The sequence below is a fragment of the Bolinopsis microptera genome, chromosome 8 (assembly GCF_026151205.1).
Source record: "Bolinopsis microptera isolate Bmic1 chromosome 8, MBARI_Bmic_1.0, whole genome shotgun sequence".
In the NCBI taxonomy this organism is placed as follows: Eukaryota; Metazoa; Ctenophora; class Tentaculata; order Lobata; family Bolinopsidae; genus Bolinopsis; species Bolinopsis microptera.
Genome location: NC_087079.1, coordinates 15,324,183 through 15,341,327, shown reverse-complemented (window position 1 = coordinate 15,341,327; position 17,145 = coordinate 15,324,183). Strand labels below are relative to the sequence as shown.

General features: G+C 36.7%; 1 protein-coding gene across 4 annotated transcripts in view; it reads left to right on the top strand.

The window, feature by feature from the left end:
- The window catches only part of LOC134819086 (atrial natriuretic peptide receptor 2-like), a 42,996-nt gene that overhangs the window by 14,036 nt on the left and 11,815 nt on the right, over nucleotides 1-17,145 (top strand). For all 4 annotated transcript variants that reach the window (XM_063828841.1, XM_063828846.1, XM_063828840.1 and 1 more), the window contains exons 2-4: nucleotides 4,893-4,971; nucleotides 5,538-5,693; nucleotides 5,950-6,096. In XM_063828841.1, coding sequence (XP_063684911.1) covers nucleotides 4,952-4,971; nucleotides 5,538-5,693; nucleotides 5,950-6,096 — 323 coding nt within the window. In that variant the 5' untranslated portion in view covers nucleotides 4,893-4,951. The remainder of the gene's footprint in view (nucleotides 1-4,892; nucleotides 4,972-5,537; nucleotides 5,694-5,949; nucleotides 6,097-17,145) is intronic.

Sequence of the window (17,145 nt, the reverse complement as noted above, 5' to 3'; positions counted from 1 at the left end):
ATCTGAATTATGAGTGCTCAACAAGCGATTTCCTTTGAACGTGCATGTTTGTTTCACTATTCAACACAATATTACAGCTGTAATACAGTGATACAGCAGCTATACTTGAAGCTACTTGTTCTTAGGCTTATTAAATCTGTTTTCTCTTAGTTGTAAGTTGTGACAGATTTTGTCGGAATTAGTGAGAACTTTGGAACGAAGTGATTTTACGGTACGTTGGAGCAATATATATAGTACTTGTCAGTAAGTTATTACGTGCAGGGCTTTTCAATTAGATTTGTGTTTAGTTATGAAATTTGAGGACTTGATTTTATGAAGGAGAAATCAGTCGTCTGTTTTCATCAAGGTGCTTGTCAGATTCTACAATGTAGTTTTCGGTACGATTAAGTTGTATAAAGCTCATTTCAAAGGTCAAAGCAAGTTATTAAATAATACAAGTACGCTATTTCCCGTGTTCTCAACTTTGAATTTAACTGAAAATGCTGTTGTTTACTCTCGTTCTCTGCTACCATATCACATACCTAATGCTCCCCTGTTATATCACTGCAATTAACCTGATTGTCCACTAACGACTGATTACATGAAATCCTAAGGCTGCAAGCGTATTTCATGCTTCTGTTAGGGATAAACTCGGTTTGTCACCTTAGCAACGAAGTGACTCATGTCCTGACTATTAGTATTAAATATTAATGTTTTCCGAGATATGACCAACACTGTGAGCTTATGAGTATGTCCAATCGCACTTAGAGCCATCAGCCATTATTTTAGTAGTTAATTACAGTGCTGCTAGGGTACTTAGAATATTTAATTGAGCTTAATTGTTCGTAACGGCTATTATGGCGTTTATTCTCTTTCCGTCCCCATCTTTTGTCCTGTTGCGCAGCGTAATAATTTAGATTGAGGTTTGATCTAATTAAATGATTATCGTACTACTTTATTTATTCAATCTTTATAAATACTTGATGATTATTTTCCGCTTTTATTTATTTTTAACTTTTATATCAGTTCTTTTTGAACTCTTAATACATTATCTTTAAAAGTACTTGCAGTTGCACAGCCTTTAGCAGTACATTGTATGTTTAAGCTAAAGTTTAAGACTTAAACTTGAGATTACACGTATAGTAAAAACAAAGGACCTTTGTACACGGCACTGTTTCCAAGGATGTAACTATGTCACTATATCTAGAACAATATCTTGGTACTCACCGAAGCATGTGAACTAATGTACTGTGCTGTCTACTTATTGTTAATTTCTGGTAGACTGTTTATTAATTAATTTGGCATCATTTTCTAATACAAGGCCTTTTGCTGTTATCTCTTTCTTTGATCTGCGATGATACCCTTTTCTTTGTTAAATTATTTGCTTACTTTTTGATAAAATACACATCTCGTTTTTCCTTTATGTTACATATCATACTTGGCTTATATTAATTCAGGAGAATCTTAGGTGGTAACAATCATATGTATAGTGGCTCTCTTAGCTTCTCGTTTTCAGTACAGATTACGCTGCAAATTGATTAATTTCTTGACCTGTTTGCTCGCCAAAAGGGCAGGTTAACTAATACACTATTGAATCTAACATTGAGGTCTGATAACGATTTATCGTGTGGACTCTAGACAGTGAGGAGCCAAGATCTTCAGCACGGCTTGTCGGGTGTTGTAAAGCTATAAGCCAACGTCTAGAATCTACATATATAACATCCTGTATAAAGTATAATATGTTATCTGTCAACCGTGAAGGCGGCAAATTATCTTGAACAAAAACAGTAGTAATATTGCCAAGCGTAGTCATGGCAACCCGATAATAAGGGCCGCTTTTTAGTTCAGGGCCCAACAAAAATGACCGAGTTCGTTAGTGAGAAGAGCGCTGTCAATGTCAGAACAATTATGGCATTTGAACTTAATGTAATAAACAGCTCATAACCCCTTATGATGTGCCTCACAACATTGGCTGAATCACCAGTGATCAGTAATCGTATTCACGTGTCATTGTCATCTGTTATCTTTCGTTTCTGTTCCAACTAATTTGGCACGTAGTAGTTATTGGCAGGTGCTCCTCATTCAATGCACTATTATTCTCGGTCTAAAATAAACCTGCCTCTTACTAATGGAGGAGTAAAATTAATGTAATGATACGTTATCAAGGTTATTAATCTGGCATAAGAACTCGAGAAATAATTTTGCGATAATAGTTTGATATCACTTTTCATAACCTGATGAGGGTTCTTTACAGTCGAGTGATTTTTACTACCTTCTAAAAACTAAATTAGTTTTGTTATTAGAGTTGCTCTGGGGGGTCTTCCTCATCATTCCTCCCAGTTTATGTATAAGCCATTGTGTGTTATCAAATAATAATGCTAAGGATACAATTCATTTCATTAAAAAATACATGTTTAGTGATGAATAAAATATCAATAACCCATCGAATCATCGAGCATTGACGGGATTTTTAATGACATGAGCTCACTAAATTCATTTGAGCTCCTGATGTACGTTCCATTAGAATGGGCCTCATTGCAGCGGAACAAAGTCCACCTATACCACTCTATTTTACCATAGATTTATTTATAGTTTGAAGTGTGGGGAATCTGTGTACAAATATACCTGTAATGCACTGGGCGCTTAAAGTTAACAAACACTATAAATGAGAATATAACTCATGAAGGAGGCCTGCTCTTTCATAATATAACTTATTTTCCGTCGTACTTGTAATTTGAATGACACGTTGTAAAGTCAGCTACTTTGAGAGTTAGTTCTGACTGTCAATGTTGTCAATGCTGGCAATGTCACACTATTTCGTCTGCGATTGTACTACTTCCTTTCGGAATTTTTATTTACTTCAGTAACTTTATTTGGTAACTTACAGTTGATAATTTGAAATTTAGTTCAACCTAGATTGGTAACCTATCAGTTGCCTTACAATTTTGATGGATAAGTTTGAGCTGATTTCTCCGGAATTGCTTGTTTTTTTCCGCACCATTACAGCTCAATTAATTAACATTTAACGGTTCAGAACAAAAAAAGCAAGTTGGCATTTTGTAGACGTAATCAGTAGTATTCAGTCCATGCTTTGTCAGCTGGCCCTGCCAGGGCTCTTTTGTTTTATCATTTCTACTCATCATCTAGCTCTGTTATACTGTAGGAATTATGGATTTTTTCGTCAAGATTTAAATATAAATAGATATATTCTCGATAGTATTGCCTGAATAAAATTTATCTGGAGAGAAGATTTTTAGGATGCAATACTTGAGTAGGAACAGTGTGCCTCGTGACGTGTAAAGCTGTAGGTACTTCGCACGACAATAGCTGGATAACGCAACATTGTTCACACTCGTTTCGTGTACCTTCTTAGCTTATCAATTAAAATTAATGGGATATTGACTCTGAGTAGGGAATTTTAGGACATGATTGGTTCTTGTGATATAAAGAGATCAAGTAACAATAGCTCATCGCATGTAATACTCAACAAGCTAGTATATTTTTTATACAAGCTTACAGGAAAAATGTTTCATCCTTTTCTTTTGTGGTCGATAGACTCGGCCTGGGTAGCTGCCTTATAAAGCGAAACATAATATCTATTTATTCCTATAGCTCATCTTATATACCTCATATTCACGCTGATATCAATCTACCTTTTTGTTCGTATTGATTCGTGATCAAAGGGACAGTTTCAATATTCCGTATTATTATATTTTATAACCTGTTCCTGACCATACATTTTTCTTGTACGATGCCTTATAATATGGTAAACACTAAGTTATCTGCTTACCTAGCTCATAGGCTTCCTCAAACCTGCACATCCGCTAGCTGAAAGCTTTATTAAAGGAAATTTAAAATCAGTTATGTTATAGTTTCTTGTCATCATCTATCTATCTATGATCTAGCTCCGTAATATAAATTGTATGGATTTTTATTTGCCGATAACGATAAAGGTTTTATTAGGTATTCCCTAATCGATACTTTTTACCGTATCAAAAAACATCAATCACAACCAAAGTTATGGATAGTCATTAGTCATAGCGTAGTTATGCCGTATTATAGTTTTAAACTATTTACGACACTACAAATCTATTATTTTTATTGAGAATTATGTAATGCAACGTGATGGAAATATTTTAAACGGGCATATCCTGTTCATGCCCAGGATCAGTGGCGTAACGAAAGGCCCTGCTGACCCCGCTGTGCAGGGGGGCGCCGTCTTAGGGGGGCGCCAAATCGTCGTTTGAATGTGGGACAATTTCGAAAACTTAACTAAAGTACTAGCAAAACTGCGCGTTTTAAATCTAAATACACACTTTTTTAGAGATTTTACCGGCGTATTCTTTAAAATCACCTAATTTGTTCAATTTTAGGGAGGGGCACCAAAAGGGGAGGGGGCGCCAACAGGGGGGCGCTTTTTTCGGCAGGGGGGCGCCAACAAGCAACGTTACGCCACTGCCCAGGATGCATTACATGAAGAATTCGTTGTAACTTTGTTTGAAAAGCATTAATAGAGAGATAGAGAGCATGACAGCCCGCGTTGCTAATCTGTTCTTGCTCGCGCACGTGCAATCTCTTGATGTTGCTAAGCAACGGCGCAGGTAATCTTTGATAAAATAACGCCATTATTCTAACGTTTATTTTACCTCACTTCCGACGTTGATTATAGAAAATTTAAAGCCTTAATCAAAATTCTAAGAATGCTACAACCTATTCCTATCCTTTTTATACAACCCTGCTCAAAATGGCGAGGTTTCAACTCCATTTGCGAGCTAAAATTGGCCACGCCAGAGGGTCGGTTTTTGGTCGATTTTCAGTGTTTGTTTTTTTTAATGTCCCCGTTGCCGGAGGGATTTCGTTAAGTATAAAATATAATATAGATATATTATATATTAAGATTTGATCTTGTTTAGGTGGTTAATAAAACAATGTGAAGAAAAACAATTCAAGAAGTCGCTGATCGAATACGTGCATGCATGTTGTACTTAGAAGGTAAGTTTTCTTTCCCCATTTTCTTTCTGTTTTCGATTTCAACGCTTTAACCAAAAACTGCATTTCCACTTTCTGCGGCAGGTGCGACCAAATAAATTTGCTAATATGTAGTTATTATTACCGAAGTGGTAATATTAAGATCGTTTATCTTAGGCGCCAACTCTGTCACTCTGACCAAACTGACCTATTCACTGTCATAAGGCAGCCATCGAAAAGTTAGGGGCCTTACTTCGAGTGTTAACATTCTCATGTTCATGCAGCGACAATCTTTAGTTTAACACAAGGATCTCGTTTGGGTGCACCGTAGATTAAATAAGTTGAAGTGCAATTTAACTTTATTCAAGTTACAACAACTCATAAGTTTGGAGGCCAGCTGTTGCCCAAGCCCAGTAATTTGTCTAAAATCTCGCACTAGGAGACTGTTGATATAACGATTAGTCTAGCGAAAATGGAAACATTTTGGTTTGACGATAACAGCTTTCCAATCGAGAACATCCAAATTATCGATGGAATAATTGATCTGGAATATATATCTGTAAAGATATAACGACACTTCACTTGTGCAGGTACGAAGAAGGGGTTGCTATGCCTGTATTCCCTCTTCTGAGAGCTGTCTTTCTACTAGCACTAGTTCCCTTACGACAATCTACAATCGAGCTCGAAGTTGGGGTGCTCGTTTCGTTTAATTTCCCTGACTTTGGAGAATGGCCTCCCCACCAAAGGTACGAATGAGTTAAATGATTCCTTTCACATATTTTCTTGACCGTATTTCATCTCTTATTTCAGATATTTTGAGACTTCTGAGGCATCCTTCGTCGAATTGTCATTTCAGTAGTCGTAAATTGAAAGGAGAAAAGAATTTTTTAATCGTACTATTCACTACTGTATTTTTTTCAATTACTTGGTCCCTGGGGGTATATAACCTGATCAACTCCTCCCTAAAACGCATCACAAACCAACAAACTTCTATCTTCTCAGGGTCATTACACAAACAGCAGTAGACTATATCAGAGAGGAAGTGTTCGAATCCGGGGAGCTCAACCTAACAGTAAAGTACCTTGATGATGAGTGTTCCTCCAAACCAGGCATCATTGCTGTGGTTAAAGAACTTGATATGATGGAAAGGTTAGACATTTTTTATTCTTTAGAACTATTTTAACAATCATATTTGAGATATCTTAGATATTATCAAAAGAAATGGTTTTCATTATAACTAATATAATACAATGGATCAGGAAATTAAGCGGTCGTCCACATACAAAAAACATGCGACCGCATTTCTTGTCAGTTGTAATTTCTTACATCTTTCTACGGACGGCATATCTCTGTCCTTCGCGATATTACACGACTATTTACATGGAGTGACTGTATTCAGGTAAATTTCCATATTGTACACTTGCGATCAGCTTTGATCCTAGTATACAACATTTTGTGGCTACAATCTTATAAACCTACATCTATAAATCAACATCTTACAACATAGCTTATCCAATTTATCAGGCAAGGGCCATCATAATCCGTCATACCTGTAGGAGGACCGCGGCAACTCTCAGATCTTCAGGGAGTTAGTTGCATGCAGTTAGTCATATTTCTCTGTTCTTTTAAGCCTAAGACCTCCCTTACGAAACGTGACCCGAGTAAAACTAAATGAGCAGTGCTGCTCATGTGGGGTGACATCAAGGCACGTGTTAAAAGTCACGTACTGTTAAAAGTCACGTACTGTTAAAAGTCACGTGTTACGAGTCACGTGTTAAAAATACGAGTCACGTGTTATAGTGGCAAAACACGCAAGTTTTCGTCTGGTTTTAGTATGATGCTACGTAATTCTACCCGCTGGTTTTAGCTTAATGCTAAATAATTCTACTTGTTAACTCAGAAATTTTGTCATTCGGTACAGTTGTTGCTAGAAGCAGGTCAATCCGCACTGTTATCTGTTATCAGTTTATAATGGTTTGATTTACTTAGTTGGGAGGGGACCCATGCATGAACTCTGAAGAGGTTGAATGCTGATTGCTTCATGTAACCTCTGGGACCTGGGTGTTTCATAACCTCTGGGGGTTTCATAACCTCTGGGTGTTTCATAACCTCTGAGAGTTTCATAACCTCTGAGTGTTTCATAACCTCTGAGTGTTTCATAACCTCTGAGTGTTTCATAACCTCTGAGTGTTTCATAACCTCTGAGTGTTTCATAACCTCTGAGTGTTTCATAACCTCTGAGTGTTTCATAACCTCTGAGTGTTTCATAACCTCTGAGTGTTTCATAACCTCTGAGAATCTGAGTGTTTCATAACCTCTGAGTCTGAGTGTTTCATAACCTCGGATTCAAAAAGCCTAGCATTACCTTTGATGTTTTACTGCATATCGTATAAGCACTAAACTGCTGCGAAAGAGCAAGAGAGGAGTATAAATACCTGCCAGCTATTGTAGTGGTTATAAATTGAACGGTGAGATATTAAGAGAATCCCACGAATCGATGCGAACTGAAAACAATGGCGGTACTGACTACTGGAGTTTAGTAGACCGCCGAGACGTAATTGGTTTTTATAATTATACCCTAAATTATACTTTTATTCGTCGGCCACTTCTGGTTCAACGTTAGCTGCATATTTTGCATATTTCTGGTCCTGAGTAACTAGTGTTCTTGAACACTTGTGTTTTAATTTATATCCTGTACTTTAAACTACAACATTAATTTCAATGTAAATTTTAACTGTTTTTACAATTTAGTTGATAAATTTAGATCAATTTTTTTTATCAAAGCCTTACCATTTTTTAGGAACGTTGAATGTTTTACCGCTGTCATGACATTTTGAACTAAATTAGTTTAACAAGATTGATTACTAGTACTACTGACTGATCACTTAATGATACTAATTACTAATGAACGAATATAAATGCTGATTAAAACTTATTAATTAATTAATGCTAATCAGTAACACATCTGGCACTGCACCTGGACTGCCGTTGTTACATAGCCGGTATCTAGAACCACAAAATAATTAATCAGAACAGATTCCCCGCCTGCTTGTAGCTTGTTAGTGCAGCTCTAGCTCCAGATGGTGATATACCTCATCTTCCTCTGACACCGTACGAGCGGTCCTCAGTCTAGACCAGCCGGTAGAAGCGAGAATATGACGTTTCTGATTGGCTATCAGATAGTGCTGTTGCTTCTTATTGGTCAGTTGGGAGGGTATGAAGTGATTGAGCCTGCTCTTACACGCGTGGTAACGATCATGTGGTACTGATTGAACGCAGTCTGTACGTTACCTGGGGGCTCCTCTATAAACCGTACATTTAATGAGTTCTCCACAGATAATAACTTTGATTGCCAACTTTTCACGGTGCTCTGCATCATGTTTATTGTCTATTGGGGGCTTTTTAGTGGCAGTCTAATCGACACTGGCTCTAGTGGTTACCATGGTTACACCTAATCAATCACTATCCTACCCCAGTTTTCAGTGGTCTTCACCCGATCCTTTATATATTGTTTTGATTAATTTTCTTTTGTACCCATATCACTAGTACACCTCGGCTCTCACGTTTTACATCGCTTATCAGTATGACGCTTCAATGCTTTAATGCAGACCTTTATTTTGACGGTGAGATTGGATATCACGCGCCAGCCTGAGACTGTACTTTGTACTTGTAGACTTTAGTGTCTTGTAACTGCTTGTTTCACTAAACTCTGTAGATGACCATTAAATGTTATTTCATGAAGTGTTCCATGAAATATTGAGCAAGCTGGATATTTCATGGAACACAGCAATGATCAAATAAGTTAAGTTTCATCACCACGATAGCTTCTGGAGAATTGCTTCTTTGCTCAAATGTGTTTTTTCTTGCTTTAGTCTTTAAACTTTTTTTCGGCTAACAATTGTATTTGTACAGTTGATAATAGTTATACATACATTGGAATCTGTAGAGTATATCGTCAGTAATTCATAGTTTTTTGTCGTTTAAAAAGGACAAATTTGAGAAAACTTTTTCACGATATTTTTTGTAAAAACATTTTTAACGTCCATAACAACTAATATAAGGTGGTCATACTCATGGATTTTGTAGAAGTAACTCATATGCTATACTGACGACCTTGCTTTGACGCCACAATTTGACAATTATATCTGCCGTACTTGCCGTCAAATCTTGATTCAATTTATGATTAGATGTCCAGACAGATCAAGTCTTCATGTTTTGTAACCTGACATAAAACGTCGGGAGAGGCTAAGTACTGAAGTAGACTTCGTTAGAACAAAGGTATAATTGTAACCCTCAATGGAATAGGTTGAATTGTGCGCGAGCAACATTTTTCATCTCAGTAAATTTACAGAGAACGACTAATATAAATTGCCTTATTGTATCCCAATAACCTGTTTTTTGTGACAGAAAACGTTTTAATCGAATTAGTCTAATTTTCCTTTCCGCATTATTCAGACGGGATATGTGGGAAGAGTAAAAGCTGTCGAGAAATCTATATGCTATTTTCCGGTATTCAACTTCTTTGAAGTTTATCATATTGTTATCCACGCACAGTATCATAATAGAAATTTGTTTTTTTTTAATTGTCAAATAATTCCGAATCTATAGTTTCATTTTACGTATATTGTACCTTCCCTTGTGAAAATACTTTTTGTTAGCCGAAATCGTGGTTAAAACATTACCGTATATAAATGTTTGCAACAAATTTTGTTCCGATCTGGGGCCTGGGGGTCGTTTCCTTTCTGTTCTTGAGCAGAGTTCTTAATTTGAGATTTTTAACCCAAAAAAATCTTCTCATAATATGTCCTATTATTCGTAATCGAAAAAATAAGTTGTAAATTCGTGATTAGGGGATAATGATAATTAATTTGAATTAAATTAAAATGAACTTTAATTATAAATTTTGAGGGGCTGTGCCACTACCAGGTCCAACGAAAATATAGAAATGGAGGCCCCACCTCGCTCAAGTAGTTTGAACCAGTGCTATGAGTACTTATACTTACTTCTTTACATATTATACTATCTAGATTCAGTGCAGCAGTTGTCGTGTTTTCTATAACATTTCGGGCGTCTTCATCAGGAGACCAGTAAATCTCGTGGACGCTAAATAAGCTTACTTGATGCTCTCCAACTTCTAAAAACACTTGTTCCATGTTCTTTAATATCTGTGATATCAGTGTTCATTCGGGACTAAAGATAGTAAGCAGTTTACATGTCGCGAGCAATAACCTGAGAAGAGTGGGCACTACCTGTTAATGAGACAAATGGTCTGTACTTGGCTACAAAGTTGCTGATCATTGATGAATTACAAATAAGAATCTCGATTATATATATAGATAATAACAGTAATATCTTCCTTCTAGACTTGGTTCTGGTCAAGTATTCTGCTTACCACCTTATTTTCTACCAGAGATACCCAATGGTGTGGCATCCTGCTGCAAAGCGTTTATAACTAAGGAATAGTTTATCTCACTTATAGCTAATTCCAACATTATTAACTTTGATGAAAATTCCTCTGGCACAAGGAATTTCCTCTAATATTACTAAATCTAATTTAAAATGAATGCTTATTGTGTCGCCTCCTCAATAATTGAGTATTCTTGGACCTGCTGGTAAAGGCGAAAGACAAGCAGTCAGCCGCCATACTTTTCCCTTGAGGTTGAACACCTTGTTCTGTACAATTTTAAAGCACAGGTATAAAAGTATTTAGCAGACGTATAAAGTAGACGTCAATTATTCGGTTTTAATTTTACAGGAATACGGGCTTTGTTGGAAATTCCGCTCATATCAGGAATTTCCCCTGTAATTGCTGTCGGTTTTGTTGTCACGTTAACATTTAAATAGTAGAGCAAAAATCAGAGACCAAAAGTCTGCTGCAATTGTGGAAAAAACGGTTGAAGTTTGGGGTCACCATGGTAACCAATGACATTCCCGACATTCCCGTCATTCCAGCACGTACTATTCGGTAACTCACGTACCACTGTCGAGTACTACGAGACGTGATCAGTTGTTTGGATAAATTCTATCATATCAGAACCCTTGCTTTATCAAGGATAATTAATCCAATTATGTAATTATATTTCACCCTCTCAAGCGACAAGCTTATTGATTCCATAGGCCCTCTAGTCTCTACCATATTTGTCATCCTCGTACCCCTGGCCCATAGGTCCTCTGCCATATTTGTCATCTTTGTACCCCGGGCTTGAAGACAACGAAACAGTCACTATACAGGCGGATTACATCACGTGCTATCACAGCGATCACGAAACATTCGTCAAGCAAAACTTTAGTCAGGACAGCTTCTTATTTTGTCAGTGGGGTGATTGCTTCACTTCATTTCCGAGCAAGTTCAACCCTGTTCATTCTTTGCTTTCTTGTGCTACTACTATACACGGAAGTCAGCGTATTCTTGCGTATTGTGTGTGATAAATGCACTCTCGTCACTTTTAGTGTTTGATTTAGTCACCAATACAAGAAATAGATCCCTCTCGTCCTATTTCACAAAAATCTGGCCAGTACCCACAGCTCCACGTCACATAAACTCTTAAACAACCCACATGATCTATAACCCTGAACTTAATTCTATCCCTTGATTCTTAGGGATTAAGCCAGATAACCAATCCTTGAACCTTACCCTAAACTAAAACCACACCTTATTGAGTTAATCCCTTCCATATAACAATGATGTAATGACGTTTACAAAGTTATAAGGATTTAGACATTTTATAACGGTTAACCGATTAAAATAGAGATCTGAGACGGTGGAATATATATACTCAAATTTCTCGACATGATACCAGAAGAAATAACCAATTCATTTTCTTATCCATGGTGGATACCTTGAGGAGTTAATACGGTCATGATGGTAAAGCCAAAAGTTGTTTTTCAGGCTCCAGCTCATGTTAAATGTGATCGCTCTTATAGTTATCATATCGTGAATTTGCTGTTTTGAACAGTATATACCCGTGCTAGATTAATTAATCAACAAGCTAGACGCTTGTTGTATGTAGAATTGTAGTAGTAATACCAGGTAAATATTTTGTGACTTACTTATTTGAATGCTTTTATCAAATTCTGAGAAGTATAGATGGGCATTTTACTCTGATTGATGTTGATTTTCTTCAATATGTCCCATAATGAAAAGTAGCACTAGCACATCGATTGTCGATCGATTGTTGATGAATTGAACTTCCGGGTGAAACTGTTGACAGAATAAGTGAAACTTTTGCCTAAAATATGCTCTTTTTTATTTATATTTTTTATTCTTTCCTTCTTTTTTTCTTTAACCGACCATGAGTTATATGGTCGTTGACCAAATAGCTACAAACATCAACACGTAAACTATCAAATAAAGGAATTGGGAGACATTTCATTGGAAAATAGCCGGAGTTCTTTCGATTCTCGCAGTTTTATTTCTAGAGCTCCTAATGCTTTTTGAAATAACCGACTTACCTTTTCCAGTTTTCCGGCCAATGAAATTTTATAAGTAATATGATCATCGGTGAAATTATCGAGAGTAAGCATGAAAAATCTGTCAATTTATAATTAGATGAAACAGGAAGGAATGATCTGAGTTCTGACTGAAGTTGAACAAGTTTGATTAAGAGATAATAATCAGCCCCATGATAAAATAATCGCTCTGGTTATTTCTGCACGCCAAACTACTTAATCAAAAGTAAAAGGTTGTCTTCTCTAGACCAATTTCGTGTTATACTTGAAATTTGGGTTCAATATGCACGAGACCGTATAAACGCAGCAGGGTTTATACGGTCTCGACCACGTCCCACATTTTGGATTAATGAATCAACCAAGCTAGACGCTTGTTGTATGTAGATTGTAGAATTGTAGTACTGTAGTAGTAATGCTAGCCAACTATTTCGTGACCTTATTTGAATGCTTTCGTCAAATTCTGAGAAGTATAGATAGGAATTTCACTCTGATTGATGCGGATTTTCTTCACAATTTCTCATGATTATAATTAGCATATCGATTGTGATTACCGGGCGCTCATTTGTTCGATTGATCGGTTTAATCAGAGCGATTTGTAAAATCGTACGTCTATTTCATCCGTGATTATTTTTATCCTGGGAATTACCGTTCATTGATTTATTGGAGATCTGAATATTATTAATTTATAGCATTTCCACTTTTCCTGACTGCAACCTGCACTGAGCAATTGGCTGTCTTTATCTGCACATAGTCCAACTAAAATACTAATAAACCCACATTCTCCAGTATGGAGCACATGACACAAGAGTTGTCCTGAACATGCGTCGTGTAGTATTATTAAGTTATTAGTCGTAGACGCTTCGCTATATTGCTTTTAAAGTTATAGTGTCCGAACTTGCTGAGGGGTTGAACTACCGCGTGAAACTGCTGGTGACAGAATGAGTCACAATTTTGCTAGACATTTTTCCCCCTACCGACCAGTTAGAGAGTCGTTCACCAAATAGCTCCCCACGTCAACACGTCAACTATCAAGTAAAGGAATTGGGAGATATCTTATTGGAAAATAGCCGGGTTTCTTTCGTTCGTAGTTTCAAGTTTCTACGCTTTTTTAATTCTTTTTGAAATAACCGACTTACCTTTTCCTAGATGTACTATGAGCCATTGAAATGTCCACAGATCTTACTCCATTATCATTATTAGAAGTTTATTATGATGTTCGGTGAAATTATCGAGACTAAGCATGAAAGATCTTTCAATTGTGCTTCTATTTCTGATATTTCTCCACAGTTACACTTACAGTAAAACCCGGCAAGTTACCGACAAAAACAAACTGAATAGTTTACTTTTACTTCTAGATCGTCTTAATAGTCCTTTCTTTACCTTGTCCGCCTTTATTCTTATCTATAATGAGTAGATTGTATGGAAATGATTGATTTGACTGAACAAGTTTAATCAACATGATAAGCAGCCTGCTCCATAATATGATAACCGCTCTGCATGGTTATTTGACATTTGTGCACATAAAACCACTTAATTGACGGTTAAAGATTGTCTTATCTAGCTTGAAATTTGGGTTCAATAGGTACGAGTCACGAGACCTTACAAACGCATTAGGTTCTTGTATTGCCATGCAGGATTTCTTTTAAAAGGAAGATCACTAACAGTTCTACTATCACCAGGCAGGATTTCTTTAAAAGGAAGATCACTAACAGTTCTACTATCACCAGGCAGGATTTCTTTAAAAGGAAGATCACTAACAGTTCTACTATCACCAGGCAGGATTTCTTTAAAAAGGAAGATTTATACTAACAGTTCTACTATGCAGGATTTCTTTTAAAAGGAAGATTACTAACAGTTCTACTATCACCAGGCAGGATTTCTTTAAAAAGGAAGATTACTAACAGTTCTACTATCACCAGGCAGGGTGTCACCCAGGTGCACACCGGTCCACCTCTCATCACGGTTTCTTGCCCGATATATATACTAGTATAGTAACAAGATTTTGCAGTCTTGTGGTGGTATTAATCGCGTGGTTACTCCAACTACAACTGTCAACATCCCGGCTTGTTAAGTATTTACCCACTTTTATATCTGGTAACCTCCCGATTATCTGCGCTGGTATACTCTGCTCTGTCTACATAATTACCCTGCTCCGACACCTGTAATTTATCGGATCCTTTGAGAACAACTATTTGCACCCAAAACTTCAGATCTACACGGAGATATCTTCATATATATAAGTACATATCTAGTAAGAAGATTGAGATTACTGATGTATTATATAGCTCGGTATAACAGAAATGTAGCCCTAATATGGCTTTGTACCGGGAGGTTTGCAGCTCCTAGCATGCTGTCTAATCCTCTGTAGTGAGGGTAGATCACGTGATACAACTCCTTATATGGGCATCACGTGACACATCACAATCCTCTGTTAAAGCACTGTTCGGGCTGTACGAGTGTGCCCGAGCTCGTCAGTCTTTTACTGCGATTATTGTTATGCGATACTGTCAAGAGCCGGCAGCTGCTCTTCTGCTATTTGTTGGAGATAGTTGCGTTTTGGTGGAGCTTCGCGATATGTTCAGTCGATTTTCTTCTTGGTATGTCAGAAATACTAATGTTAATACTACTGTATTAGTCCAGACACAGCTGCAAGTTTTACTACTGTTCTCCGAGCTGAGTTTGTGTCATTGTTTTGAAACTTGAACCTTTTCAGTTTAACCTGGTGCTTAGAAATATGCCATATTTCGCTGACAGTACCAAGAAAGTTCATACTTATTTTACAGTGACGCTCAGCGCGATCATTTTCTGGCTTTGTCAAGATTTTTCCGGTTGAATTAACACCAACCCGAGCATTTAGTTGATGGATTAGTAATTAGAGTTCAAGCCTTTGGGCATTGTCATTCTCGAGATCTCATCAATTTAATTCAAAAATGTTCCCTCGTTTTTCGGTAGATTTTGTTGCGATTTAAACGACTGTCGGGCCTGGTATGAACGGATCTAATAATAATTGAAGAATTATGCCGAGTTTGGAAGGTGATTAATGATTATGAAATCGGTATCAAATATACTATTAGTTCTAATTATGATCACGTTATCTCTGTTCGCCAGATTTCCTTAAATACGGCATCTTTCCAGCTCTCCTCACAGTGTTTCCTCCTCTCGCGCTGGATAACAAGAAACGTATCCTAAGATATGTATCCTAGGAAGCTTATCGTATTTACTGAGGATGAAGTGCTAATGAGCATTGTGTTGAGGTGGTGATGATGATTACTCTGTATTGTTCAGGTACCTGGTGGACAGTGGTCCGTCCTGAGCAGGAGCAGCACGTACTGTTCATCATGTTATGTGAACTAAGTCGTCCTGAGCTGAGGCTGTCTTTCCAACACCTTCTGTACTTGAAATTCTGTGAACTAAGCTGATTTGGAACAGTCCTTGAGGCCTTGCAGTACAATATGTATTTGATATTCTGTGGTCTTACCTTTAAAGCTTTAATTATGGCTTTTGGTGCATTATCATTCGCTTTTAATTTGATTTAGGAATAATAGAAGCAAAACTTCCTCCTGCTTAAAAAAACTTGATCTTTGTCAAGTATAATGGCTTAGCAGGAATAGATATTTGCTTCAGATTGTATTTAAACCGTTCAAGAAGATATTAGATAAAATCTGTCGTCTCACTGTCGATTTCTAGTTGTTTGCTTATATTGTGTTTTGATTAAGGTTGGTTCACTTCAAACGAAGACGGCATTTTTGATTCAGCAGAAGCTTTTTGTTCACATTCATTATAGTTTTATGTTTTATGAAATTATTCTTAGAAAATACCCTGAATTTTAATTGGTTCGATGGCTTCCATTGTCATCAGTTCAATTTGATCTCGTCCAAACAATTGACTTAACCTTTTGTTTTAAATTTATATTCATTAATTTAATTGTTTTCGTTTATGGGTGGTAGATGTGCCTCACTTCTCAGGACTAAAGACGCTTTTGTTTAAAACCTGGATCACAACCTTTTTGTTGATTTGCAGTGAAAATTAATTTAATTGTTTTTAGAGCTGAATGGTGAAAAGTTCGATGGTTCACATGGCCATTAGCCCAATTTGATTTCAACTGAAGACTGAAGAGATATCAAGATTTTTATGTCTTTGTTCGCCGTTCAGGTTGCAGATTTTCAACATGTCCATACAATTTATTGAATCGTTAATACAAATTTACATTACTTCAATCGAGTTACTATGATGACTTCAGATTCACTAGAAAGGAATTATTTAAGTTTCATCGTCACTGCCATTGAATTCAATAACTACCTGGCTGTAATTCTGAACCTCAATTTGGAAGTATCAGTTTCAGTTGGCCGCTCCCATATTTAAGGGGAGTTAATAAGCGATTTAACTTTGTTGCGATGGACTATTATTACTACTATTACTACCACTATGGAGGCTGTTCAAAAATTTACTGACATTGAAGTTTTCAACTGGAATATCTCGAATAAACTTGCCTTTTATGGGTTTTTTATTCGAGGTAGAATCGGGAACATCGTGCCGGGCACCTTATGTTTATAGTAGTAAATCTTTCAAAGTACGAAATATCTCTTTAAAAGAGCATCCTAGGCACCTTATAGATATCAAAACGCATAAAAAAGAAAACAAAAACATCAACCATCCTCTAACTTCTTCCACTCCTCCCTATCTAAAGCTAAAAATCTAAGGTCTTCGAAATCAGTCAAATTCTTAAGTCTAATATCAAGATTTCTACTA